We start from the raw sequence: 27,383 nt of genomic DNA, 5'->3' as shown, positions 1-27,383 counted from the left end.
ACAAGTAGTAGGCCAAAAGAAAATTGTAAAAGTACGAGAGTCAAAATATTGTCATTGAGAAGGCACATTTTACCTTAAGATTAAGTATCATAGTATTACGATAAAGTTAATGTGCTTCACTCGCTCAAGACATTGTGACGGAGTGACTTTCTCGATATGCGATTTTACTCGCTAGTAAAAAAGGATGTTCAGCAAAAAGTGCAATTTTTAAAATAAATTTTATTAATTCTATTGACTGATAAAAACCAAAATGAATCAACAGGTGGCAGGGCCTAGATTATCGAAAATACACCCTGACGCACCAGATGCATATAGATAACACACGTCCGAGGAATTTCAGTGCACCTAGTACCTTGGCAATATCGATTAAGTACTCGACAGCGACAGGTACCGTCCTTGTGTTCAAATCCTTCACAATTCAGTGTCTGATATCTTTGTTAGGGCCGAAAAACAAACAACACGGAAACGAGTTCACTCGGGGTCAACTAAACACTCGAAAACCAATGCGCGCGCAGCTGTCTACAGCTCTCTTAGCAACCGGTTGAACCTTGCAGTCCAACAACAGGCTACACGGTAAACTGTCACGATCTGGTCGGATCGGTGTTCTCGCCGGGTTTCCGAATTTTTTTCGTAACCAGAAACAACTTCCTTGCGAAAAGAAACATACAGCGATAGCGTTAGAAGTGAGTCGCGACACAGAAGGTAAGATGGTGTGTCATTTTGGTTTTCGGCAATACCTCAAAACCACGAAAAGGGACAATACTGCGGAAAGCGGTAGGCTAACCCCGGAAGGAAACGGTTATAATCTCCTAATGAATGAAGACGTACCAACTTGTTGTATGGTCTGTGTCAGATGGTTACCATGGTGAACCTGCCATTTGCTTCTCCTTGGAGTGCCGTGTTGACAGACTTTTTTCTCTACAAAGCGGTCCCTTTATCTCAGTTAACATCACTGAACTTTATTCTGACACGATTTACAGACCGATGCTCATGTAACTTGTACTTCTCTAAATATCGTATTATTGTATTACCCATATATGTTTTAAATTCTGCCCGGACTCGTATTTGTCTAGAGGCTAGGTTTTTTACGTAATACGCTTTTCTGGTTTTCGGTGAAATGACTTGAACGCCAGGATTAAGGGATTCTTGAATAACCCTACCTCCCCTTTTCTGTCAAACTTTCAATGGGACGCTCGAGGAGGGAGCCGCTGCATTGTACACTTTAGATAGCAGTGACAATATCTAATTGTGATCGCGAGCATTGTCCGCAGCTTACACTTTCCATAGCAACGGCTAATCATCAAAGCAAGGGGGGCATACTCCTAAATATTTTCTAGACAGTTTCCAGCAAAGGGTGAAAATAAGCAAGTCAACAGTTTCATAAAACTGTCACAGAAACCAATCAGCGGGGTCATTCTGAAAATGTAAATCACTGTGGACGACTGGCCATTCTCCAGACTTTGGAAGGCGGTATACGTCAACAGGTACTTAATCGCTCGGCTGCACTGTGCCTTTGACTAAAGCGCTGTCAACAAACACTACAATTGGATAAATAATGACTTTAGTGTGGCCCCAGGCCCTCACGATCTTACTCTCACACTCGACATAAAAACGTTCACAATGACTTTATTATACAAGAACCAAGGCGGACGAATAGTATACTCCTGATTGATGCGCTTCGATAGAAAAACTTACATCGTGCGTTTTGCCTCTGATATCTCAATCAATGTGTCACAAGCCTGCAGGCCGGTGTGTTTATTATGAACTGCACTGTCAATCTTTGACAGTGGCTGACCAGAGACTGTGTTCTATATTGCGCGGACGTACAGAGAGTTTTAGTCATTAGCTTGACTACCATGAAACATTTCGGTTGCGACTAAAACTACAGCCAAACAAATACCGCTAGGCATTAGCAATTTTATGTTTTAGCAATTCAACTCTAAAAAGTATAATATGGCTTTGGCCTCGGTCGCAGTGATCGTGGCCAAACTGAACACTGTACAGGGGAATTAGAGATCTATCCATGCATTGCTTTGTCATTTTAAAAATTAACAGGGTTCTAAACAGCAAACTCCAAACAAATGTACTTGTCTCTGTGACTATTTGAACTAATTAAATCCGATTGCAGTCACATGCGACGACAGCGACAATCATATTGGCAGAAAGGACAAAACGACGTGACGCGCATTGTTTGTCGCGGTGAATGCTTGACAAGCCTGACGACAGACTAGGAGATGCCTCGCCAGGCGGCAAATAAAGACACCGGGACAATTTATGCGACCTGCTTCGGAGGGATTGCATAGCATTAACCGTTGACCCGAGATTCCTCAATGTCTGAGTAACTGACAACGATCATGAAAACATCACCGATATGAAAGTTGTAGCTAAGGTTGGATTTACTGCCGACTCGTCATGACGTATCTAAGCAACGTTGGAAAGTTTTGGTAAACATATATATTCAAGGGCTAGTTAGACATTGAGCTTTGTGCAAAGTGCGAAATTGTTTGTATACAAGATACTTCCTTCTAGGTTCCTTGTGTACCTAGTAGTACTCATTGTGGAGCACATTTGCTTGTAGCAATATTGTGTGATATTTTGTTCCATTATCCTATACTTCGAATATTGTGATTCATATTTCTGCTCAAAGATCAACGATAAGGCTAGAATTTGTGAACGGCCTATTATAGATACGGAGGGCGAGAAATTCAACTTACTCGTAAATAATTGCTCTAATGTTGATGCTGCAGGCCATTGATGTGATCCTTGGCCATAAACTCTCCATTACCAGGGACGCTGACATAATGAGGTTATAAAGTTTCTAATTGAATAATCATGCAACAGATGTAGATTTTATAAATTTTGTGTTAATGAGAAGACAGGTGTGCTATGCATTTTCCATGGAAAGTACTACTTTTAACCTTCTCATGGCTAGTAATTATTTTGTGATTGGAAATTTTTCCATCGATCTCCAGAAAATTAGACGATTCCTTTTCAAATGAGATCAAGTTTAGAATTAGAATTGAAGGAAATCTGTCAATTGGGAATGATACAATAGAACAAGTTTCTTGTGCAAGCTATTTAGGAGTTACAATAGATTCATCTTTGTCATGGAAATATCATATACGAAAGGTCATTGAAGTAATTACACCCAAAATTGGTATTATTACACGACTAAGACACTATGTTCCAAAATTCATTCTCATTCAACTATATAATGCTTTTATCTTACCTCATATAATGTACTGTTTGGAAATCTGGGGAACACTATTTCAGCTATTTAGAGCCAATTTTTCGCCTTCAGAACGGATTGTTCGCTCAATTACCTTTTCTCATTTCATTGCTCATTCCGAACCTCTGTTTTACAAACTGAATATTTTAGATATCTACAAACTGAGTAAATATTGTACTTGTATGTTTGTTTATGATTTGAAACATAACAATCTTCCTCATACAGTTGAACACTATTTTGAGATTCCAAAGCACTCGTATCCAACACGATTAACACAAGTTGAAAATTTCGTATTCCAGGCTCAAATTTGACAATTTCACAACATAACATTAGGTATGCGGCTGTGAAACACTGGAATTCGCTGCCTGACTATCTCAAACAATTGTCAAGTAGACAAGTTTTCAAGTCTGCATTGAAACATCACTTACTGAATTTACATTAAATCTGTGTTTGTTCTATCCTCCATCACACTTAAGCTTGTACCGAATAGTTATTAGTATACTCACGGGCCATGAACTCGACTAGTCCTTTTAGACTATTTTCATGGCCCCCACCAGATTTTACAATATTGCAATGTTCTTTTCTTTTCTTTGACTTTGTACGATTTCAGTAATACACAGTTTTCTGATAATTTTCATTATTGTACATACTGTGAAGCATCTGGTGAAATAAAGCATTCATTCATTCATTCATTCAATATTTGGTCAAAAACGGGAGAAAGTTCACTTCGGCGCATCTGCAGCCGAATTTTTTACACTACGGCAATAAATCAACTGTACACAAGTCGCATAGGGTCTCTACTCCGCTGGATCGCATAGGAGGGGTAGAGAGAGAGAGAGAGAGAGAGAGAGAGAGAGAGAGAGAGAGAGAGAGAGAGAGAGAGAGAGAGAGAGAGAGAGAGAGAGAACAGTATACCATACATTTGCATGCGAGAAATATTGTTTGAATATTTATGGCTCGTAGGCCTCTGCAATCGTCCTTTTACGTTCAAAGCCGTTAAGTTAACGACATACACGTTAATTTGGTTTAATGTTTCCTTTCTCCATGGTAACCAAGTAGACAGCGTGACTGATGTAGTCGGATATTGCACACATACGCCACGCTAAATATGGCCATTTAAATATATTTGCCATGTAAATCTTTTGAACGATTGTCAAAGGCCATTTCCTGACGTGGGAGTGTTATTTATTTGTCTGAAATCTACTTTGCGGTGACATTGGGCTTCAATTTGACAAATGTCAATGGCGAAGGTTAATTAGGTCGTCAGTACTTAAAGGAGGTGAAACTACAAGAAAATGACAACCAAGGGAATTTCTGTGATCTTATAAAATTTACCGATGGCAACCCCATCGTATTTTAAATTACAACGCGTTTGTATTTTGCGCCATAATTCTAGTAAATGTCCAAGTTCAGTGATCATGTCGAAAAAAGGGTACTTTCATATCCCATAAATTGCACCCAAGGGACGCGTTTCCCGCAAGTTCCCGTTTCCTCGCTGGTCGTACGTATATTATAGTCGAACCGGTAATGACTGCTGTGTAACTTGAGTCCCTATCGCTCTGACAGGTATGTGTACAGTCCAATTAGGAGATGGAACAGTCCCATGAAATACAACAGACATTTCAAACACAGCCGTGTTGACAATACAAATATGGACACCTATTTATTCCCTCTCACATTATTAGCATTGTTCCATGGACACACAGGGGCAAACCGCAAAAACACAATCCAACGACCACTATACAGAACTAACTAAACGACATCTCCTGCAACGAAACAACTCTTAAATTTTGCAGCGAAAGTTAAGGAATTGGGGTGTAAGGGCAGAATGCTTGTCCAGACACGGTGTTAACAGGTGATACCTCCGAACACGATCCATGCCATGGCTTCAGTGGAGGCACCATATTCTGGACAAAGCGCGTTACTTTACTTTGATGCTCAATTTCGAAGAATATTCCATTACTTCTTGGGAATATACCTAAAAACTGAACACAACCATAGCATAAATACATGATGAACAAAATTTATCATACGCTCAATCAGGAATGGGAGACTGATAACGTTTTTTGAATTTCTTTACAATTTTCGCAGGTGTCCATTTGAAGCGACGCCATGGCGGATGACTCTCAGCAACAGGAGGTAAATGAGAACGGTGACATTGATGAAGTAGAGGACGAACAAGGCGAAAGTAACGAAGAAGAACCGGCGTACAAGCACGTCGCTGACTTCGGTATGAGCGACGATGGGCCCGAGGACGCTCGTCTGAAGACACCCTGCGGTATTGCCGTGTCGGGAAAGGGCGACGTTTTCGTCGCAGACTTCGGCAATGCAAGTGTGAAGATATACAACCAAGACGGCGAATACCAACGAGAGATAACGCACAGTAGCGAGAAGTTGGAGAGTTTCTACCCGGGCGACATAGCTATCACTCCGAACGACGAATTCCTGTTCATACTCGGCTCGGTCAATTTCGACGACTCCGAGAAAGTCGCCATCGTCAAGTGCAACTACGAAGGCGAAGTTCAAAAGGAAATCGTGCACGACAAGTTGAAAGGGGGCATCACGATAGCAGTGAACAATCGAGGATACGTCAATGTCGTAGACAGGGCGAAAACGAGAGTGGTCATCTTCGACCAGGACGGGAAGTTCCTGAAGGCCGTCGGCAGTAAGGGATACGACCTTGGAAAATTCCAGACGCCGATGTATGTCTGCTTTACCAGGCGGGATTTCTTTATCGTCACCGACCTGGCGAATCGCATCCAAGTCTTCGATCCGGACGGATCGGTGACCCGTCTAATCCAACAGGTCCAAGGACCTACGGGAGTGTCGGTGGATGACGACGACCTGGTCGTCGTCGGCGGAGCGGGCATAACCATGCTCACCCTCAAAGGCGAGAAACTCGGACAGATCGGGGACCGTCACGACGGTCCGAATACCAGGGGATTGGCGACGTTCAAAAGTGACGGCGTCTCCAAAGTATTCGCGGTCTGCTGCAAGTGCAGTCTACCCGACGGCGTGAAGTCCTGCATATCGGTGTACCAGTATGACCCCGCTCAATTCAAACGGGTGCCGTTGGTTAGTTCATAGAGCCTCGAGAAATTGTTCCGATGGTCTAATGGTTGGTTCCAGTGGAAAGGAACCATTTGGGCAACTCAGCAACATGAAATCGGACAGTCCTCTGTGTTTGCAGGACTGAAAATGGTCGAAAGCATATATCACCACAAAAACTGTAACAGTTAGTAACGTGTAATCAGAACATTTAGGCAATTACAGGCGGGATGGGGAGTAAATATTAAACACTTTATAGCAATAACAACAAAGCATGAATTAGTTTCAGAGTGCAATAGCTGTTAACTGTTGGTGTTTAAATTATATTTTTCAGTATTTTTGTCGTGCATTTCAATGATCCCGACAATCCCTTCATTTCTTCGCAAGAGTGGAAGCTGAATGCAGCAGAGTGAGGGCAATCTCACAATTCAGACGGACCGTACTTGAGAAGAGAATAGTCCGTTTCTAACATTTCACAGCATTCTGTTCTAGCGTTTCAACCTAAAATGTTCAAATTGTAATCGGTTTGGGGTCCAGCCGCAGCCTGTGCGTGATTCATGTATAACGATTTTCGTTACGTCCCGACAAGGACGATGCTAAAAAAACATCTCCAAAAATTATAGTGTATTTTCATCTTCAATGCAAAGTATTAATAATCATTTCTGTCGTATTTTTAGACTAACAGCCACACTCTGCGCCACGCACTTGGTACCATACTAGCAGATCGATGTGTTTCGCAGACATCATATTGTATGTAGGTCTACACTATTTTCAATATCTGACACTGTCATTTTCAAACAATGTTTAGTTTACTGCTTGAAACGAGATCCTTTCCTAAACAGATATGTAGGGGGCCTAAGGTCGATAATGCACCTGCGATACCTTGTAAATTTAAAGCTCTGAGTTCTTTGAATTCGGCTGATATTCAATAGCCGTGGCTTATACCAATCACTCATAATCGAACCGCGCGGAACAAGTTGATCCAGGCACAAACAGAGTATTACCTCTCTCTCTGGCCATGCAATAAATTTTTCATCTATATTCCCAGTACTTGCTTCACGCTCGAGAGCAGTTCGGATGTGATCTCGGAACTCGAAAAGAACGTATAATTCACTTCACTGAAAACTGTAAACAGAGTGCATCTTTTTTGTAGCAAGAAAGGGAAAGCGATAATGACGTTGGGTGAAGTGTGAATTGCAAAGGCGCGCGGCATATAACCGACACAGGAAGACGATGAATCTCAAATGACGATCAATACTTTGAAATACAGGTATTAAAGTCACATGGTCCATGTACTGGTTTTATAGATCTACTCCAGAGAATCTTCAAAGTTTACTTTCGAACGTAGAGAAACATTAAAATTCTGAGTAGGAAATGTACATGAAACACACAACTCGGACTGACCCGATGCTCTTGCAGGGAGATATTATAGCAATGTCAATTAAAGGGACAAAGTCGGCCATTCTTCATAAATTTTGTTTGATACAAGCTACTACTTATATTGTTTGACATGTTGAAAGATACTGAATGAATGGCTGACCATGCATATATTTGACCCCGGTTTTAGACACGATACATGAAACCATCGAGAAAATGAATTATTGGTCATGATCATTTTCGCCATGGTTTCATTTAATTTGTCTAAAATCGGGGTCGAATATATGCATGGTCACCCATTCATTAAGTGTCTTTCAAAATATCAAACAATATAAATAGTAGCTCCTATCAAACAAAATTTTGCCCTTTAAATTCATAGATCTGATGTGGTCAAATGAAACATTAGGAAGTAGACTAATCAAGGAGACAACCCTGCATCATAGACCCTCATGAAAAACATGCAGGCAACCTAAAAACCTACGTCGTTTGTAATTTTGTGCATGTAATTTTTGTTAATGGACTCTTATTTGACCATCTGAAATACTTTTCTTCAATCATACAATCACAAGTTGTGTTTAAGCGCGGGAATGAAACCACCTTTTATGACGACATCGTCATGACGACCACCGGCACGCATGGCCCGGGATACAAGAAACCTTGCGCGCACAAGGTATTCATTTGAAAATTAGCCCATGTATATTTTACATGTAATATTTGTTCGCTATGTAAATTTCACATTACACAGGTGTACATTTCAGGATTACAGATAATTAGTTTGGAGACAGCTAGGTCACCGCACTTTATTCGAAGCCCATAGCTAGGCAAACATTTCACATCAGCGCTATAAGAGAAAGAATGTTTGCTTCTTTCACTGTGAACACGTCCACTGTGGTGGGCAGTTTGTATTCACTCAATAGAGACGCTTTTCATTTATACAATCACCTGGTGTGTGTGTGGTTTATTGATGTACCCAGGGAGAGGTTATACAGGCTCACTGGGACAAGCCATATAGTTAAAAGCCAAACCCACTGCATGAGTCTATATTTGTACAGCCCTATACAAACAGTGTCCATCGACTTACTTGTTTAATATTCCTTTGGCTAGATATTTACTCCAATATGAATAATTTAATCTACAATTTTAAAAGAATGTCTGGCAATTAGCTTTGAGTACTCCCCTCCTGGCCACATAAAATTGAGCACGACACAGGCATGTACAGAATGACTCGATAGACACTAAAATTTCATGCTCCATTTTCTTCTATCTCCTCGACAATTCAACAAAAGCGCACAGAAACGTTGCTCGCCACGTCTGTCTGTGGACACGCATTCCCTGACAAATTATACGCTGAAGATCTACAGACAGAGACAGACACATCTGACAGCATAATAACAGGATTAAGTGTCAAGATCATCGGCCTGCGGTCAGTGTACAAGTGCATATAGCAGCGGTAATATTCGCTTAAACAGATGAATTTTGATCAAAAGATATTTCTTTGACAAGTCAACATTGAAGTGTGGGTTTGATTTCTCTTGGATAAGGTTACTGTACACTATACAGGTACATATAGCAACGAAATCACTAGCCAGAAAGGTGTTTTGCCAATCTTTGACAGAGACTGATTCTGAATTCTCGAGTCAAACACACCACTGTCTTCTATCTCTCTCACAAAATATATGAACAAATAAATCATACCACATAGGCTTTTTTGATTGTATTTTCTTTTATTTGATAGAAAAAAATAAACCATCGAACCTATTAACTTGATTTAGCATTCCATAAAATCCGGACTCCATTACATGCTGAATCAAGGCATTCACTGTTTTAGATTCGTTTTTGAAGGCAAATTAGACTGACATCCAAATGATAATCATTTTTAAATGATTTAATTAGCAAAGAAACCATACCAGCAATAATTTTCAGTTCTTAAATTTCATGTCTATCACAATGTAAAGAGCATTTTGTACACAAATAATAATATAGTAAGAAAATTTGCAAAAAAATATGTCAGATTACCAGTCAGAACAAGTCCAATCTCACTGAGTGACAACATTTACATCCATTTGTGCGCTGAATCACTATTTTTATACAAAAAGATGACTTGGCTATTTTTTCGTATCATAAAAATGCTGAACAATGGAATTGTGCATAATCAAAATAGATTCTCTGAAGGCACAACATCAAAGCAACAGGTAAGTAAATAAATTATGTAAATCAAAATAATATGATCACTCTATGAAAATGCTATGCTTCAAAATAGGGATGATGCAAATAACTTGATAACTTAAAATTGGAATATTTCCTTCAAAGCTGAGAGTAACTTCTCACTCAGCTAAGAAATACTGTGACTGGCAGCTAGTCTGTTCCCTTAAAGAAAGGCAATCAATCTGCCATTGTCAGTGGCTCACAACTGACACAAAGCTTGCCTTCTTTGCATAGAATAAAGGCTTTCAAACCATTGATGGAAGAACAATTGCTCTTCTCCATCACTAGGGTATGCCTGTCATTGCTACCATCACAGGGGCATGCCTGCCGCTGATATCCCGTCACAGAGGCATGCCCGTCACTACTGCCCCATCACAGAGGCATGTGGGTCACTTCTGCCCTGTCATGGGGGTATGCCCGTCACTGCTGCACGTTGCTGCTGCCTGCTTGCACATCATAAAAGCTGTTGAAGTTCAGGCGGAGAATGAAGTCATCCAAGTGTGGTTGGTATCCCCTGGTTACCAGCTTTGTGAGAACTGAAGCGAAACAAAACATTATTATTAGAATGCTATAAGCTGACAGATATGAAGAAATGCACAGAACATGATCATCCTTACATTTAACATACTGCTTGACACTGCACTGTGCTTTCAAAGGACCTACATGTTTACTATTTACAGTGAGTCCCCTTGCTAAATTTGATATGCTGTTCTGTCACACCACAGTGACCATAAATAATTAGTTGTCATACATATTCTGACTTTGGCAAGACTGGAGAAGACTGGGCCAACACTGGACAATTTTACAAATTGTATTAATCCTAGGGGGTCAAGTTGATTCAAACTCTGTGTGAGGCCCCCTGAGAAAACCCCCATGGTCTCATATTGAAGAGCTTCAGTTTTTATGAAAAGTAACACACGGCATTGTAAAACAATGAAAAAGTTACCAATTACCTCTTGGAAAAATCAGAGAACAAGACCTGTATCATATTTGTGTACAGACCTGTGTCCCTGTGACCATCAAACAATGTAATGCTATAATCAAAATGGCATTGAGACTTGCAAAGGGTCAGGGGTGACCGGTGTCACAATGACAGTCACAATGTAAACGACCCCTATACAATTTCTTTGTGAACACATAAATGTGGGCTATTAGATACAGCCTCCAAAGACATTCTATCTTCTATCTGCAGATTATAAGGTACATGTATATCACTTGGTTCACAAGACTTGATTAGGTATTTATCCTGCATGTCAAGGGAATCAACTCAATCTTCCGCTGCACCAGTAGAGATCTGCAGCACTGCTTGGCATCATGTAAATGTTTCCCACGGGCATATTTTAGCCTAGTACCCTTAATTTTGAAATAAAACCCAAACACAGAAAAATCTTCAAATGCTTCAATCATAGGGGACTATAGCATTCACAGACTAACTCATGGATTAGTACATGTATTAAACTGCTTATTAGTGTCTCTCTACAGTGACTAGGTATTGTAAGGGAGATAGCCGATATTTTATAATACCTGGACCCTAGTTTTCTCTACAGTCTATGATAATACAAACTAGGCTATAAGCTTGCCTTTGGGCGGTACAGTCCTCCCTACCATTTCTATGCCTTATCAGATGTTTACACAGTATCACAAGTTAGTGATACTTTTAATTCTTTAAGTAATGATAACTGAACATCTGCCACTGACTTCTGTGTTGTATGAAACAGAGGACTGATCTTGTTTCACGGAGAGAAATGAAACACTCTCACAGAAAAGACTACAGAAGTACAGGTGAGAAAACCAGGGTTGAGTCACGGTACATCACTACATAAAACTATCACACAACAGCTTCAGAAATAGCGTATGATCAAAGGCAGATATTGTTCAGAGATCACACTGTACCTGAATTTTCAAATTGTTCTTACTGATTGCCAAGAGATTTATTTATTCAAGAAGTACTTGGGAAAAGAACATTCCAACTTTTACTCACTTTCTGAAGCGTTTTATTTGCAACACAGACAAAGTAGTATGTGTCATTGCTATTCATGAAGACAAACTCGTTAAACATATAAAGAATGAGGGCACTTCTCAAGAGTGCTTAAGTAGAAATTCAAAATTGAACCCTCTGAGGCCTAAAGCCCTACACTGTATGTAGGGGTAGCTGTGGCAAGTTACAGAAAGTCAGGCCTGAAAGGGCTATTTAATACAGTAATTTCCAGCACATTATTCAGATTTCTAATCTTTCCTTTGACCACAATGAAAAAGTATTGTAAACAAAAACTCTAACAAAGTCTTTCAGCTGGAGCCTAGCCTAATAAACTGCTAACAATGACACATGATTATCAGGGTTTAGTTTAGATGCCAAGGTAAAGAAACTGATATGTTTAATGCCAACATCCACATTACCTGTGCAGCGCATGAATTCAAGCACTGCGCCTTCCTAGTTGAAGATTTGTCTTAGTAGTCACTGTACAGTGACAATCACATTGTTATAAACACATGCACAGAGGAACATATGAATATATAAATTGCTGTATTCCTTAACCTGTTAACCCTGATTCCATGTGAACAGGTCCAAACTCGTAATTGATAATGATAGGTTTGGGCCAAACCACGATGGTGAAATGTTTAAAACTCAGATATTGGTTTGAAATTAGTGGAAGAGGTATAAAACACCCTCTGAAGACATACAAGAAAACACTTTGATTGAGATGCTTGCTAAGGTTTTCATTTCAGGATGGACTTTCTGATTTTTCTCTCCTAGAGCATGGTTTGCGCTTTTTCTTCAAAACACTACTTCTTTGACATCTATGATGCAAGGCATATCCACCCATTGATTTATATTACATTACTTGCGACAGGTCTCTCTCTCATAGGGAAGTGGTACCGAATCATGAGTAAACTCTAGCTTGGCGTTGAAGGCATGTTTACGACTTGATATGTTTTTGATTTCTAAGGGAAGGCAATATCAGTTGCTGGAACCCATACAGCTTAATAAGCTCCTTCCTGTCAATACGATACTGCATGTCTATTACACCATGGAGGTAGGAAGAGAAGGAGCCTGCACGAGAATAAATGGATTAACCACCATTGTATAATGCCCAGATAATCCTGTTATCTCCTTTCTTATCCTCGCTTTAGCCGGTCCTGCAAGGCCGCCTAGTCACATAACTGTCAAATTTAATGAGTTCGAAATATTTTTTATCGTGGATTTGAATCGAATGCGTAGACTAAAAATACTGTGACAGCACATGCGCAGTTGATGCATTTGAACACTAGAGGTTATGTAACTCGTCGGAGGACCAGTTTCAGATCAGCCGGACGCATAAAAAAATGGAGTACGGAAACATTTGTTCGTCTCTACAGCTTATTTACAAGTCACACTACTTATACTCTTTTCGGGGGTTTCCGCAAATTTCCGCAAAAAAAGTCGACATTGTTTTGAAAGAACGTAACCTTGGGTTGTTGATAGTCATATCAGGTTGACGTTGCGACGCGTTGCGTTTCTGTAATTGAAGTCAGAATTTCAGTCACTTTGCCGACCGGGTTCAGTGATTAGCATAATGTAGCATCGGGAGTCTGTGTTACGTCCATGCTGATAGTAAGTCGCTATGGTACCTATCTTATTTATCGTTTATTAAACATTGCAACTTTGTAGATACTACTACATCCATGTCGTATTGACGATAGGGTATTCTATTCAGTACATAATTTTCTCCTTGCCGTCGAACCATGGATTGCTAAAAGGTCAAACTAGCTGTGTCCGTAGTCGAACTTACCACGCTTGCTAATTTGTTTCCAGTGTTTTGTGTCATTTCCTTCAATTCAGAATACTTAAAAGTTCAAAGTTAAGAAAAATCGTCGATCAGATCGCCCACTTCACTGATTCAGTCATCACTTGTCTGTTCGCGGAAGACGCTATACTTGTGTTAGCGCACGCGTACTTTCTATCCGACTATTCCCGAGGAACATCGAACCGTATCCGAACCGGCATAATCCATTTATGGGATTACCCGGGCAGATGCGTCATTGTTTGCTTAGCAAACAAGCGGCATGTTTCATCTCCCTCAAAGGAGACAATAGACGTGCAGGCTCCTTCTCTTCCTACCTCCATGATTACACCGATAACATTCAATGTGTCTCTCATAGGGAAGTGGTACCGAATCATGAGTAAACTCTAGCTTGGCGTTGAAGGCATGTTTACGACTTGATATGTTTTTGATTTCTAAGGGAAGGCAATATCAGTTGCTGGAACCCATACAGCTTAATAAGCTCCTTCCTGTCAATACGATACTGCCTGTCTATTACACCGATAAACATTCAATGTGTCACTTACATTTACTTTTAACTTTCAGTGGTACATTCAAATGAATGAATGAATGAAATCAAATTTCAATTCTGCAGCGCTCTTTGACAAATGCGACACTCATCAGTTGTCAATAGCTGATACAGAGTCAACGAAGACTTGAGATGACCGTTTCAAATTTCAAACATGATCCATATCTACGCAATTAGGATTGATGAACGAATCCTGCGGATACTAAAAAGCACTGCGTGCCCATTAGACGGGATGTTCTGCATTTTATGATACAGTCACTCTGAAAAGAAACCAATATACAGAAACCTTGTCTTGATAGTCACTTCATCTTTATTAGATTGAGTGGCGCGTCAGTTTGATGCAATTTGTGAGCAGTGCAAATCCTCTCATTACATCGACTGGGGCTGATGTTGATAATGCTGTGTATTGAATCATAGGATGTGGCTCTCATACGGCAAAGATGAAATGCCCGCAGAATGTCAAATGTATTAGAGACGGTAAAAGATGTCATGGCAAAGGCACTTTACATGTTCAGCTGGATATCTTGGTAAAATGATCATCAAGGGGTAGTGACAGCATTTATCGGCTGTCTACGGCATTTTCCTGTCAGAATGACTTTACTAACTGTAAGTCTCAGAGCGCAAGTAGGTTTTGACAGTTGGTGGCTGTCAGTTACGTTTTACCATGCCACCTTTAAAAATCTAACAATCTTATCCAATTTCCCCCGTTGACTTGGAGAAAACTAATTGCTACCATCGCATTAACACAGGACTTGCACAAAAACCTCGGGGGCGTAACGCTTCCCCAACAATACAATACGAATTGCTGATTGAACAGCTCTGAGTGAGAATTTTGATGATAATGGGATCTCAGAAGAGCAGCCATGTATAGTTCAATGAGCAGTGACTCTAACAGACACTTTGGTGTAATGTTGTCATCCTACGAGATAATATTTCACCCTTTCCATTGATGGCCTTATCATTCTTTTCACTGAAATGTGCTGAATTGTTTGATAATAACTAAGTGCATGTATTTAGCTTTCAGTTTACCCTGCAATTTTCACTAATTTTTTTATGCTTAATCTTTTTAACAAACCAATATATGTTTTATGTTGGTGTATCTGAGTCTGTCTGTCTTTATTGAGTGTTTTCAAGTGTAATGTGAGCAGTATTTCCACTATTGTTTGGTTGAAGCACCAACCATCCATGGTTATGGTTGAAGTTCAAGTTCATAAAACACAAACACAAGATACATTCATGGTCAAGGGTGATTGAGTCCCTTGTTACTACCAAATTTCTTTTTTTCCCTCTGACATAAAGATGACGTTATCGAGAGGTAAGATTTTCTTCGTTTTTATCTCAATATCAGATAGAAATATTCAAGTCAGCTTTAAATAACAAGAATTGGAGGTAGCAAAGCTCATTGATTCGATTCAATGTCTGTTGACTGTGCCTGTAAAATCAACGTCACAAAATTTATTTTCTGGACAGAAGTCTTTGAAATGTGCCCAGTTCCCTGTCTCAATGGCAGAGTTACTAGATCTGCCACATGCCTTGCCCTCAGTGGTATGTCCATTTTCAATAAATTTCTCAAAACATGCACATAATTTTTTTCATATACATGCCTCATTGCAAAATGACTAAGAATATTGGTTGATATTTACAGAAATTTTCCATCTACAATTTGCATTCTAAAGTATCGTGCATAGATCCCTTTCTTTTGATTTCATCGAAGTGTTCCAGTTTCCACTCCATGAAAATTTCTACTTGTTATTCAGGATTAAAATATAAAAAATATACTATCAACAAAAAAGTGCTTATTTTAATGTTCACTGGAGAGATAAAGAAACAAATTGGTCAACTACCCGTAATTTTTATTGTCTCATTATGAAAACTCCACATTTGTCACAGTGCCATAGTTAACACAGAAAGAACAGATACAAGCTGGATTGACAGATATCTCTGTATCATTATGAGGGCTTTACCTTTATAGAGAAATCCTGAGTAATCCTTGAAAGCTCTGAATGAGTTTTTCATGGGTTCAAAGACCGGATGGACGGCTTGCCTACTCCTTGGGTCGTAATGCCACTTGGCGGAGACCAGCTGTGTTCGGAACTTGACTATCAAACACAGGATGTTAGTGATAATGTTCATGACTACCTCAGCCTTCTTGTTGAGGAGTGATCTGTAAAAGTGATAAAAAGCCTTAATCGGGACATAACTTTGATGCCCTTCTATCAGTAATATTTTTGATTCATCGGGTCACTTAGTGTAATCTGCAAACTGGGTCAAGGCAAAATGACTACACCATGGAAAGACTGCTGTACTGGAATGATTGCAGCGTTCAAAAAAACATCAACATCACAGTCGAAGAAAAATCTTTTCGTGACGTTAGATGGTGATAAATCAAGAAAATTATTAATACATATGGAAAAAAAATTTCAGATTGGGAAATGTTTTCACAGATTTTCCACAAAATTCTGCTTTCAACTCAGGGCTACTGACTACAAAAAAGTGGCATCAATCCACACTGGTGGGCTATTCTTTAGAGAAACACTGTAATCTGGGCTATTCTTCAGAGAAAACTTTTCATGCATTTATCCGAGAACAGAGTGAAGAAGTACATATCCCTCTGAATCTACAGCTCAGGTGCAAATCTCAAACAGACATATCCACTGGTGCTACTTTGTCATTGGAGAGTACACGTAACAAACACGATTTAAGCTTACTGTTTGGGCAACAAAAATACTTCTGAGCTGCAGGGGGATCAGCATAAGCTTGATGATGTGTCTCAGCAAAAGTACACTAGACTTCTACTTAATGCATTAAAACAGAGCTACTCCCGCACAATGACAGTAATTTTCATAATGACAGAAAAAGTGCACATCCATCCAGACAGCACAGTCAAACATATGTTGTATTGTACTTGATCAAGTAAAACACTGCCTTGTTACCTGAAAACAGCTTTGTTCAAATATTCTGCATGGCAACGATGAAGATCATCCAGATTGTGAACCTATGTGGAAAATTGGATGAAAACTGTAGTAAAAGTTAAATATAATAACATTTTGTTCTCTAACAACCTGAAATGTGATGGGGTAGGGATACGCTTGACAATGATACAAGGACATATTATGAGATCAAATAAAAATCCTGTTTTCATTCTTTATCAAATTTTTAACGGGGAAGGGAAGGGATTTGCTGGGTTTTTATTGTAAAAGACACCTTTGAGTTAGGATGCATCTTGGCCATAATGGCACACTACTAACACTACATAAAGGTCAACGACACTCGGTGTGAAGTTCCACACATTTGTGTCAGGGTTGGCACTGAGGGCGTTCACGTCCCGCTGACTTTACTCACGTTTTCCTTGAGATGCTGTTGAAATTCTTCCCAGCTAACATGCACCACTTGGTTTGCCATGTAGCCTTGCAGCACGTGAACAAAGTGTTGCATTTCATGCCTGTGAGGATGAGGAGACAGAACACGGCAAACATGTCAATCTCCTGATATCAGACGACCTTGCTGCAATTCCTCATTCAGTCTTTTTTTTTGCATGAATGTACCGTTTAAATTGACTCTGGGTATATGTAGTTACATCCTGATCCTTTTATCAAAAAACAGACCTCCCCAGCAGTGCAATATGTCTGGTCGCGTTCTCTGTCTACTAATACACGCATCAACAAGCTCACGATTGACACACCTCATATAAAGCATTTGCATTTACCAATATAAGCATTAAAGGGTGAACAAAGGATTTAAATAAGCAAAAATTATGAGCTTGTAACTACTTTATTTATCTTGGCCAGGATTTTTCCAACAAATAAAAAAACATTCGCTCTATTTTATCATTTTTGACACATGCAAAAATTTGATATTTACAATCACGTTAAGTTACTTGTTGTGAAAAGATGTAAAAAATGTCGCTACCTGCACTCCTTATGCACTGTTCATATTGCTCTGTAGCACTATTTCATAGTGATATTTTTTGCCAAGACTAGATGTGACAAGAATGGTTGAATTGCACAGCCCAGTTAGGCTGGCACAGATTTCAGTGTTTTGTTTCTATCGACTATGTTAGTAAGAGTAACCGTGTGCAAAATGTAGGTTGCTAATGTTGCGATGCTGGGGAAATAATAAAAGACGTGCTTTGATAACCGAAATGTCAGATGTAGACTTAACGCCATTACAGTGTATTGGCTGACCGACTCACTGTATCAGGATAATGTGGTACAAAGTACAACCTTTTGTTTGATACCGGGTGTCACAATAAACAAAGAACAATCATTTGAATAACAGAACGGAGCTAAGGGTGGTTTAAAACAACTTGTCACATTGTAATGGTTGTCTATTAAGAACATTTCACTGACAATAAAAGACAAAAAAGACATGAGATGTCTGGTCTGATAGAAAAGAAAGCCAGTTTTCAGACTGATAGGAATCTCAGATACAACACTGCAAAGGTCAGATCCATTAAAAGTCGGCAGAGACCAGAAAGCAACGCACTCACGGTATAGCAAATGAGTTGAAAGAGAGAGAGAGACAGAGATAGAGAGAGTGAGCAAGATAAGGCAGTGGAGAAAAGTACAATGATGAAAGCCCACCTGAACAGCTGTAACTGGCGGAACTGAGAAGAACTGCCTGCGTGATTCACGAGAGCTGTAAAATAAAATCAGAAAAAAAAAAACATTACACCGAATGCAGAGATGAGAATAATTATACCCTTGCCATTCAAAGCAGCCTGTTGAACATAACTGCCTTGGCGGTAATGACTGAAATGACGCACAAATGAAACTACGGTATTACAGAGAATCTAGTTGTCTGATGAATAAGTGGACAAAGAGAACACGGGTGTATAACAAGCATATGAATAAATGCCAATAAACTTATAAAACCTATTAGAGAGTATTTTGATCATAAAAGAAAACACTTTCACTGGGCTGTATATCATATTTTTCCAAAGTGCTCTCTCCTTTTTACAATGCCATTTGCAGATAATATACAGTACAAGGCCCAATTAGTACTGCAAGGGAAATTTATCTAGATGTCCGTTCTCTTCCAACATTGCAATTATTTCATTCTGGTTGTTATCTCTATTCTGCTAGAATGATTTTTATCACCATAAGAAATACACTTACCATGGAAATACAGCGTAATTGCAATATCTTTCAGCCTTGATAGAAATACAAGTTTCCTGCTTTACCGCACTACACACAAGGCAGAGTTAGATCTTTTTCATTCACGGACAGTGCTCATACTTAACTATTGAACAAGACGGTGAGAAAACTTACCACTCCGTTTCAGATGGAAGTAGATGTCCCTCAGAATCCAGGCAGCTCTCTTGATTTGCAGGATGAATGAGAATACCTTATTGTATTTCATGATACTGCTTTCCGTGATTACAATGTTCACTGGCCAGTCAACCTGCATCAAAACATAAGTTTGAATCCATGATTAAAATTGAACAAAATTAAAAGTGTGATGGTTCATTCTATATTACAAATATACAACAAACATCAACAAGGACAGATTTCACAAACTACTGGTATTTTCCCTAACCATTATTAAAATGTTCTAAAACAGCAATTTTCAACATGCAGAATTTTAAGTTGAATGTGCAGAATTCAAATAATACTGTTCAAGCGGTAAAAAAATTTCTAAAAATACATAAAAAATGAAAAATCATTTGAAAATATACACATGAACATGAAGAAAGAAAGAAAGAAATGCAGTATTAATACAGAAATAAATGGGAAATGTTCACTCATATCACGTCCATTGTGGCAAAGGAAATTTTAGTTCCATGTTTAATTTTTTCTTTGTACAGTATTGCTGTTGACCTAGCAAATATAACATAGTCTTACAAATGTGACAATTCAAGGGATGAAAGTTACATAACAGGAAAATGTGACAATGTCACAGAGTACTGAAGAGTACATACCTTGTATCTTAATTCTAGACAATCCAATGTATCAATTGCTGAAAGTTAAACATACATTTGAACTAAATAAATAGTTGATAAAATTTGACACTTTTTAAAAATACTTTTGGGTACATGTACATAAGAACAGCGATTTCTGGAAAAGCTTTTATCGAATAATAAGGTATGTCATGCAGTACATATTCAGAAAGAAATTCTGTAGTAAACCCATAGAGGGCGCTCTTCTAAATGAAAGGTTCTTCACACTCTCATGGGTCCAATGTGACGTGGTGTCCACAAATTGTACCAACTGCTTTTTTCCACAACGAACTAAGTTTAGGCAATCATTTGATCACTTAACTAGTAAAAGACACTAATATTTCAATTATTTTACAATATTCCTACAATAAATTATTTTTCCAAGAGTTAGTATGTGATGTTCATGATACATCTTTCTTTTGAAAGATAATGTTACACACATTTTGTTTTTGCTTGATATTATGGCAGTGACACCATAATAAATACCGCAATTATACAGTGTTGCTCAAATTTGATCAGAATTGGTACATACCAGTATGGGTACCAAAGATCAACAATAAATGTTGTTTCTATCTGTTCAGTGCAGGAAAATTCTACGTTGATGTTATGACAATGATTTCTGCACAGTACAACCAGAAAAACAACAAGAAATATTTAAACCAGAAAAACAAGAATGACAAAAGTAAATAAGGTCTGAAACTTTAGGTACTGGAGGTCAACTTTAGCAACATGCATAGCAGAAACAGCTAGTCCCTCTTAGTTTGAGCATAGACATTCTTCCCCCTCTACTGTCTATGGTTTGAGCAGGTCTGTTATATGTAACCAGCTCATAAACAATGACATGAATGACTCAAGGTCAGTGGAGAAGCTGTTTCAGTCATTGGCATGCCACCACTCCTGAACATTTGCAGGATATCCTTTTTCTTATCTCATTTGCACATTTTTGACACTGACCTGTTCATTTGAACAAAGTCACATCTCAACCCCTGCATCTACCTGTACACCAAATACTGAGATGGTAGCTTTGGCGGTATGGGAGCCTTTGTGTGTGACTGACATACATCCGCACATACATACCCACATACATACAGATGCCACCAACTCATCATATTAGCTCTTTTGGTATTTACATAAATACCAAATGTGAGCTAATAATCATATTCTATTTATTCTATAGCATTCCATGTAACTTAGAACTAAAATACCTTGGTTAACTTGCAAGGGCTGTTTTCTTAATTTAAGGTTATTCAGTAATCTCTTATGTGTGTAGCTAACTGAGATAGAAGCTCTTTTAATGATCGGTAACCCAGAGTACTTACAATTTCTTTTGAAAATAGGAGGCATCCATTTCAAAGCAAAGCTGAGGTTCTCTGCAAACTGCATCTCTCCATACACAGCTGCCTGTAAAGCCTTTGCTAGGATACTATTCAGTGAGAGCGGGGACAGCAATTCTCCAGGCCTGGCTCCCTGTGAAAGCTGTTGACATTGAACAAGACAAATGACGCACACACTTAACAATAAACACTGGAGACATTGAACACATTTATCTATCAAAGTAAACGCTAAACAAGCAGTACTCTATGATACATCTACCTAAAAGCTAAACTTCAACTTGCATTGTGTATAGAAATACTATGGGTAGCCCTGGAATGGGTTTTACACAAATATAACAGTATTGATCATTCCTGTACTGAAATATTGGTTCGTAAACTTTCAGAGAGCTTCATTGGCAGTGATTCTGCAATGATAAAAACATCACATTCATGGAGTTAACTCACTGCAATGCTCAAGGACCAGCAAATCAATGCAATGGAAAGTAACTAGACAAAAGTTGAAAACAAACTAGACAGCAGCATATAACGACAGAATGACTTATAATTTACACCACATTAAGATATAATTATCAAATAAAAACAATAACAGATTTTCTTCCACTGGCTGAGAAATTGCAAAAGTGTGCAATACTTATTTTTGGTTGAAAAAATGTGAGTTCAAAATAACAACTGACTGAGTGGAGGATGTTCAAAATAACGACTGACTGAGGGGAGGATGTTCAAAATAACAACTGAGGGGAGGATGTTCAAAATAACGACTGACTGAGGGAGGATGTTCAAAATAACGACTGACTGAGGGGAGGATGTTCAAAATAACGACTGAGGGGAGGATGTTCAAAATAACAACTGACTGAGGGGAGATGTTCAAAATAACGACTGACTGAGGGGAGGATGTTCAAAATAACGACTGACTGAGGGGAGGATGTTCAAAATAACGACTGACTGAGGGGAGGATGTTCAAAATAACGACTGACTGAGGGAGGATGTTCAAAATAACACTGACTGACGGGAGGATGTTCAAAACAACGACTGACTGACGGGGAGGATGTTCAAAATAACAACTGACTGAGGGGGGATGTTCAAAATAATGATTGACTGAGGGGAGGATGTTCAAAATAATGATTGACTGAGGGGAGGATGTTCAAAATAATGACTGAGGGGAGGATGTTCAAAATAACGACTGACTGAGGGGAGGATGTTCAAAATAACGACTGACTGAGGGGAGGATGTTAAAAATAACAACTGACTGAGGGGAGGATGTTCAAAATAACAACTGACTGAGGGGAGGATGTTCAAAATAACAACTGACTGAGGGGAGGATGTTCAAAATAATGACTGACTGAGGGGAGGATGTTCAAAATAACGACTGACTGAGGGGAGGATGTTCAAAATAATGATTGACTGAGGGGAGGATGTTCAAAACAACGACTGACTGAGGGAGGATGTTCAAAATAATGATTGACTGAGGGGAGGATGTTCAAAATAATGATTGACTGAGGGGAGGATGTTCAAAATAATGACTGAGGGGAGGATGTTCAAAATAATGACTGACTGAGGGGAGGATGTTCAAAATAACGACTGAGGGGAGGATGTTCAAAATAACGACTGACTGAGGGGAGGACGTTCAAAATAACAACTGACTGAGGGGAGAATATACACTGACCCTTTCAAAGAGTTGATGACACAAGCTATGCCCAAATTCACCGTCTTCAAGAAACAAGAAATGTCTCAGGGCTTGGAGATGTTTATCTGTATTCAAATCAACCATGTAATAATCTAAGATGCTCCTATTAACCAGGCTTATCCTGTGGAGAGAGTGAAAGATAATTGTTGAAGAGACCATGGAAGTAGCACAGCAGCGATGACATTGAAGGCACAGTGAACATGATTGCATGGATAGCAGGCATTTCATTGACAATGTCACAACCTCCATTACTACATAAATGTTTTAGATGTCTGGCAGGTATGAGGAAGGACCCTTGTGGTTATAGATCAATAGCCTGCATTGTAAGCCAATACAATTTTTGCATTGGCCCCTTGTTCCACAAGGCTGTATTCTGAATAGGAGTATCATCGACACTGCAATCATGCATCATATTACCATGACAACCGTGACCTGAGCACAATTATCATTTTATCCCTGCTATGTTTGTGTGGATTTCAGATATCTTTTAACAATTTTTTTCTAATCAACTCCATTTTTGATAATGCTATAACCACAGCATGGCTTATGATGTCAAATGTCAGAGTGACAATGTTTGTGCATAGAACAGTATTGATTGCATACTATTGTGTTTTGTTACCAAAGACAGCATTACATTAAATACATATGCTGCTGCTGAGTGGAGCAAACAAGTGATTTTTAGATTTTGAAATAACATTGGCGGTACAGAAGTATGATAATCATTATTTTTAAAGTGCTGTTAAAATGGCTGAAAATACTTTTTGTGTATCAATGATAGAATCACAGCAAATTTGATAATGCCCAATACTTCATAATCAAAACAGATGAACAATGGGAAATAATTCTGCCTCTGCATGGAAAAGACTTACTGTGCTGAGAGAGACGCTGTTATGGATCTTTTCAGTATGACAGGAAGACAGTAGAGCTCTGATGCTTTGATGTCATCGTCTTCTGCCAAGGCCAGACCGTAATCTCCAAGTTCAGTAGAGATGGGCGCTATGCCCGCATCAGCCAGCAGATCAAAGGATGGCATCTCATCTTACAAAACGAAAAGAAAGTCGGTGTTGTACTGAGCTATTTTGTGTCAAAATGGCTTCTAAATCATCTGAAGGATGCATCTATATGATCTTGTGGATTAAATGTTGTGAAAAAATGATGGTTTATTAACACTCTCTCAGACGCATTACAACACTATAACTATTTGATTCAGCAGCACACACTGACACCAAATCGTTTGGTTTAATCTTATGGTTTGCAACTTACTGAGGATGTCAAAGTTATCCCTCAAAGGTTCTACATTGTCACCAACCCAAATCTCATAGGGCTTCCTTCCAGCATCAGCATTGGCAGGGACGTCTTCATCACTACTATCCTCTACACAGCGAGAAATGATAAGATGAATGATAAGTACGCTCAGCTCGCTCATTAAAAAAAAAATAAATTCATAAACGAAAGCTTAGGTACGTATTCCCATTCATGTCAAATATACTGTACAGCAATGCATATCATAGCTAGGACTTTCAAATGAAATAACTTCATATAATAAACTCTACAAATATTACAAAACTGATTGCTGGTCATCTTGCTCTGTAACTGCCCTTGTCTCTGTTTACAGACCAGAAGCTCTACAGTAGTTGGTGATTTATGTGAAGTGCATTAGCTAGATTGAAACTGTTACTTGACTCAGAGATTATGATCACAGTGGTAGATTCATAAATAATTCACACAGTATGACTAAGACTTGCCAGTACCTTCAAGTAGCTCTGGGTAAATCAGAGATTTGATTCTATGGCCTAACTCAAGACCTCTGATGGCCGTCTTCCCAGACTTCAAACCTCCACCCCAAGCTCGGGGTCTACCGTATCCTGTTGATAACGATGGCCGCCCAGCAGCCTTTTCTCTGCTGGGTTTAGGCTCCAAGCTCTGCGTGTCTTCACTAGGTTCTGGGTACATCATTTGCTGTATGGATGAGTCTGAAGGATGACCTGTCACTAGACGTTTCTCTTGAACGAACACCACAGGGCTTAAGGCGTCATCTTGATCAGCTCCACGTTCAGTACTCTTACCGGGCGCATGACCGTCACTGTAGACAACTTCATGGAACTTAACGGGTCCTTTATCTATTACTGTTTCATCGGTGGGTGTGTCCCCCTGTTGCTTTGACAACTTCTCAGGTGACCTTAGAGGCAAGCCGGGCAACCCGTACTGGTCGTCGTCTTCATCACTATCCACGTTTCCCTGTGCCTTGTTCAAGTGCTTCAACAACCGCTTTGTTTTCTTGTACTCTGCAATTTGCGCCCGCCTCTCAGGATAGAGTATAGACCCTAGAACAGAGTCGCTGGCGTGACCATGAATGTTAGGCTCTGATCTGCTGGCTGGGAAAAGCTCTTTGGAGTAAATTACAGCGCCAGCGACTGAATCACTGGCGTGGCCATGAATGTTTTGTCTGGGTTTTGATAGATCATTAGGATCTACAATAGCTACACCTAGCGGAAATCTTGAGTCAGAAGGGTGTCCGTGAATGTTCTGTGCCAGCTTGGAGTCCCCCTGCCCCACGGTGGAGTAAAGAGTGCCACCTAATGCTGAATCACTTGGGTGTCCATGGATATTAAACCTTGCCTGTTTTTCATCCTTGCCTTCACTGGAGTAAATGATATCCCCAGCAACTGCATTACTGGCATGTCCATGAACATTGGGAGTTGGTTTTCTAACAGAGTCATAACCAGAATGGCCTCCACTTGGGAACAAGGAGGAATCCGATGGATGCCCATGCACATTTGCTGATGGTTTGCAGCCGTCATCAACAAACTCTCCTTTTCCCGGATACAAGATGTCACCAGCCACTGACGACGAAGGATGCCTCATGAAATCGTCAATGTCAGGTTTTCCATCTTCATTATTTTCTGACCTGTCGTCTTTTGATAAATCATGCGTCGGTAGCGAGGAACCTATCTGAATCAACACATCATCAAGACTGGTATCAGCTGACTGTTTGCTAGTTTCAGTTTTCTCCTTGCTGGCGTCAGGCTCTTTTGGGAGGAAATCTGTGATTGACAGGTCAATTAAATTCATTGGAGCCTCTCTTACTGGCTTAGCCTCAATGACATTGCTGGATGGTGCTTGTCGTACCAAGTTCAATGCATCTTCAATATTCTCATTAGCTTTTCCATCTTCAATCACACTGATGTCTTCTAACACGATAAGATTCTCACTGGCTTTCCCATCCGTTATGTCGTCATTCACTGGTGACTGTGAAGAGCCATCGACCGCTTCGCTACTGTCTGCATCACTCTGAGTGGGAGTTTTGCTTGCCTCACTATCAGCAGTACCAATGTCCTGCTTTGCCTCTTTGCCTTGCTTTAGCTCTGTACTCTGAGATTTCACATCTACAGATTTGGCTGATGATGTGTCTGTTGTTACACCTGCTGTGACATCGTCAATGGCACCAGCATCGCCTGTCTGTTGGCTGTCTGTTCGTGGCTCTTCAGTTTCCTGATTTCCCGCTGTTTCCGCATCAGTTTTGGATTCACGTTGCTGTTGTACGGCTATGCCTGGCAGTCCGGGCAGAATAGCAGTTGATGGCCTGCTACCTGGATCCACACCACTGCCTCCCCTCCTGTCATCTGGGGAGTCTGTTCCCTCCTCCTTGATGATTCCCAGAGCTTTCTCAAGCGCTCTCTTTTTCTCTTCAAGAGCAACTTTGAGATCAGCTTCAGACTGTTGAAAGAATCTGTACCTGGCATCATCAAGTCGTCTCCTTTTGACATGCCACAGTGCACGCTTTTCACGTAGTGTTGCTTCTGCTGACAGCTGCTCATAATACTCGATCAATTCTTCTCTGAAAAAAGTAATTAACATCAAAGAAGTTAATAATACACAGTTCAAAGAGTGTTTTTTCTCTTAATTATGAGGTATACTGTCACCTGTTCAAATTTTGCCACAGTTACCATGGAAAGAGAAAATCTAACCAATCAAAGATTTTAAACGGGTGGCCGCTTTTAAAAACAGCGCCCCCACATGGGCATTTGAATACCAAGGAACGCCCCTTTGACCATATATGGGCATATTTAGATTACAGGTGACTGTATACCTTTCATTATGAGTCATGTATGTTTTGTCACGGTAATGAACACCTATAGTACACAATTTTTTGTACCTTTTCCCCTTAACCCTTTGAGTGCTGTAATTTTCCCCACCAAAATTTTAGTGCAACATTGTACTAATTTTTATGAATTTTTT

The 27,383-nt window shown here is 39.6% G+C and overlaps 2 protein-coding genes across 2 annotated transcripts in view; one reads left to right on the top strand and one right to left on the bottom strand.

Annotated features, from left to right (window-relative positions):
- The first annotated feature begins 520 nt into the window (after positions 1-520).
- Positions 521-8,592, top strand: LOC139134942 (tripartite motif-containing protein 3-like). The gene is made up of 2 exons (XM_070702045.1): positions 521-702; positions 5,321-8,592. Exon 2 carries the CDS (start codon positions 5,342-5,344, stop codon positions 6,314-6,316), a length of 975 nt encoding a protein of 324 aa, XP_070558146.1. The 5' UTR covers positions 521-702; positions 5,321-5,341; the 3' UTR covers positions 6,317-8,592.
- Positions 8,593-9,384: 792 nt separating this feature from the next.
- Positions 9,385-27,383, bottom strand: part of LOC139134934 (gamma-tubulin complex component 6-like) — a 45,917-nt gene continuing 27,918 nt past the window's right edge. Inside the window, exons 17-28 of the mRNA XM_070702035.1 lie at positions 24,896-26,982; positions 24,408-24,518; positions 24,014-24,182; positions 23,124-23,265; positions 21,446-21,602; positions 20,109-20,146; positions 19,459-19,591; positions 18,772-18,826; positions 17,531-17,630; positions 17,122-17,183; positions 16,153-16,352; positions 9,385-10,395 (exon numbers count right to left, since the gene is read on the bottom strand). Coding sequence (XP_070558136.1) covers positions 10,280-10,395; positions 16,153-16,352; positions 17,122-17,183; positions 17,531-17,630; positions 18,772-18,826; positions 19,459-19,591; positions 20,109-20,146; positions 21,446-21,602; positions 23,124-23,265; positions 24,014-24,182; positions 24,408-24,518; positions 24,896-26,982 — 3,370 coding nt within the window. The 3' untranslated portion in view covers positions 9,385-10,279. The remainder of the gene's footprint in view (positions 10,396-16,152; positions 16,353-17,121; positions 17,184-17,530; positions 17,631-18,771; positions 18,827-19,458; positions 19,592-20,108; positions 20,147-21,445; positions 21,603-23,123; positions 23,266-24,013; positions 24,183-24,407; positions 24,519-24,895; positions 26,983-27,383) is intronic.

Source organism: Ptychodera flava, chromosome 6 (assembly GCF_041260155.1).
Source record: "Ptychodera flava strain L36383 chromosome 6, AS_Pfla_20210202, whole genome shotgun sequence".
NCBI classification, from domain to species: Eukaryota; Metazoa; Hemichordata; class Enteropneusta; family Ptychoderidae; genus Ptychodera; species Ptychodera flava.
Note: the sequence above shows the minus strand (reverse complement) of the source record. Positions and strands in the feature narration are given on the sequence as shown.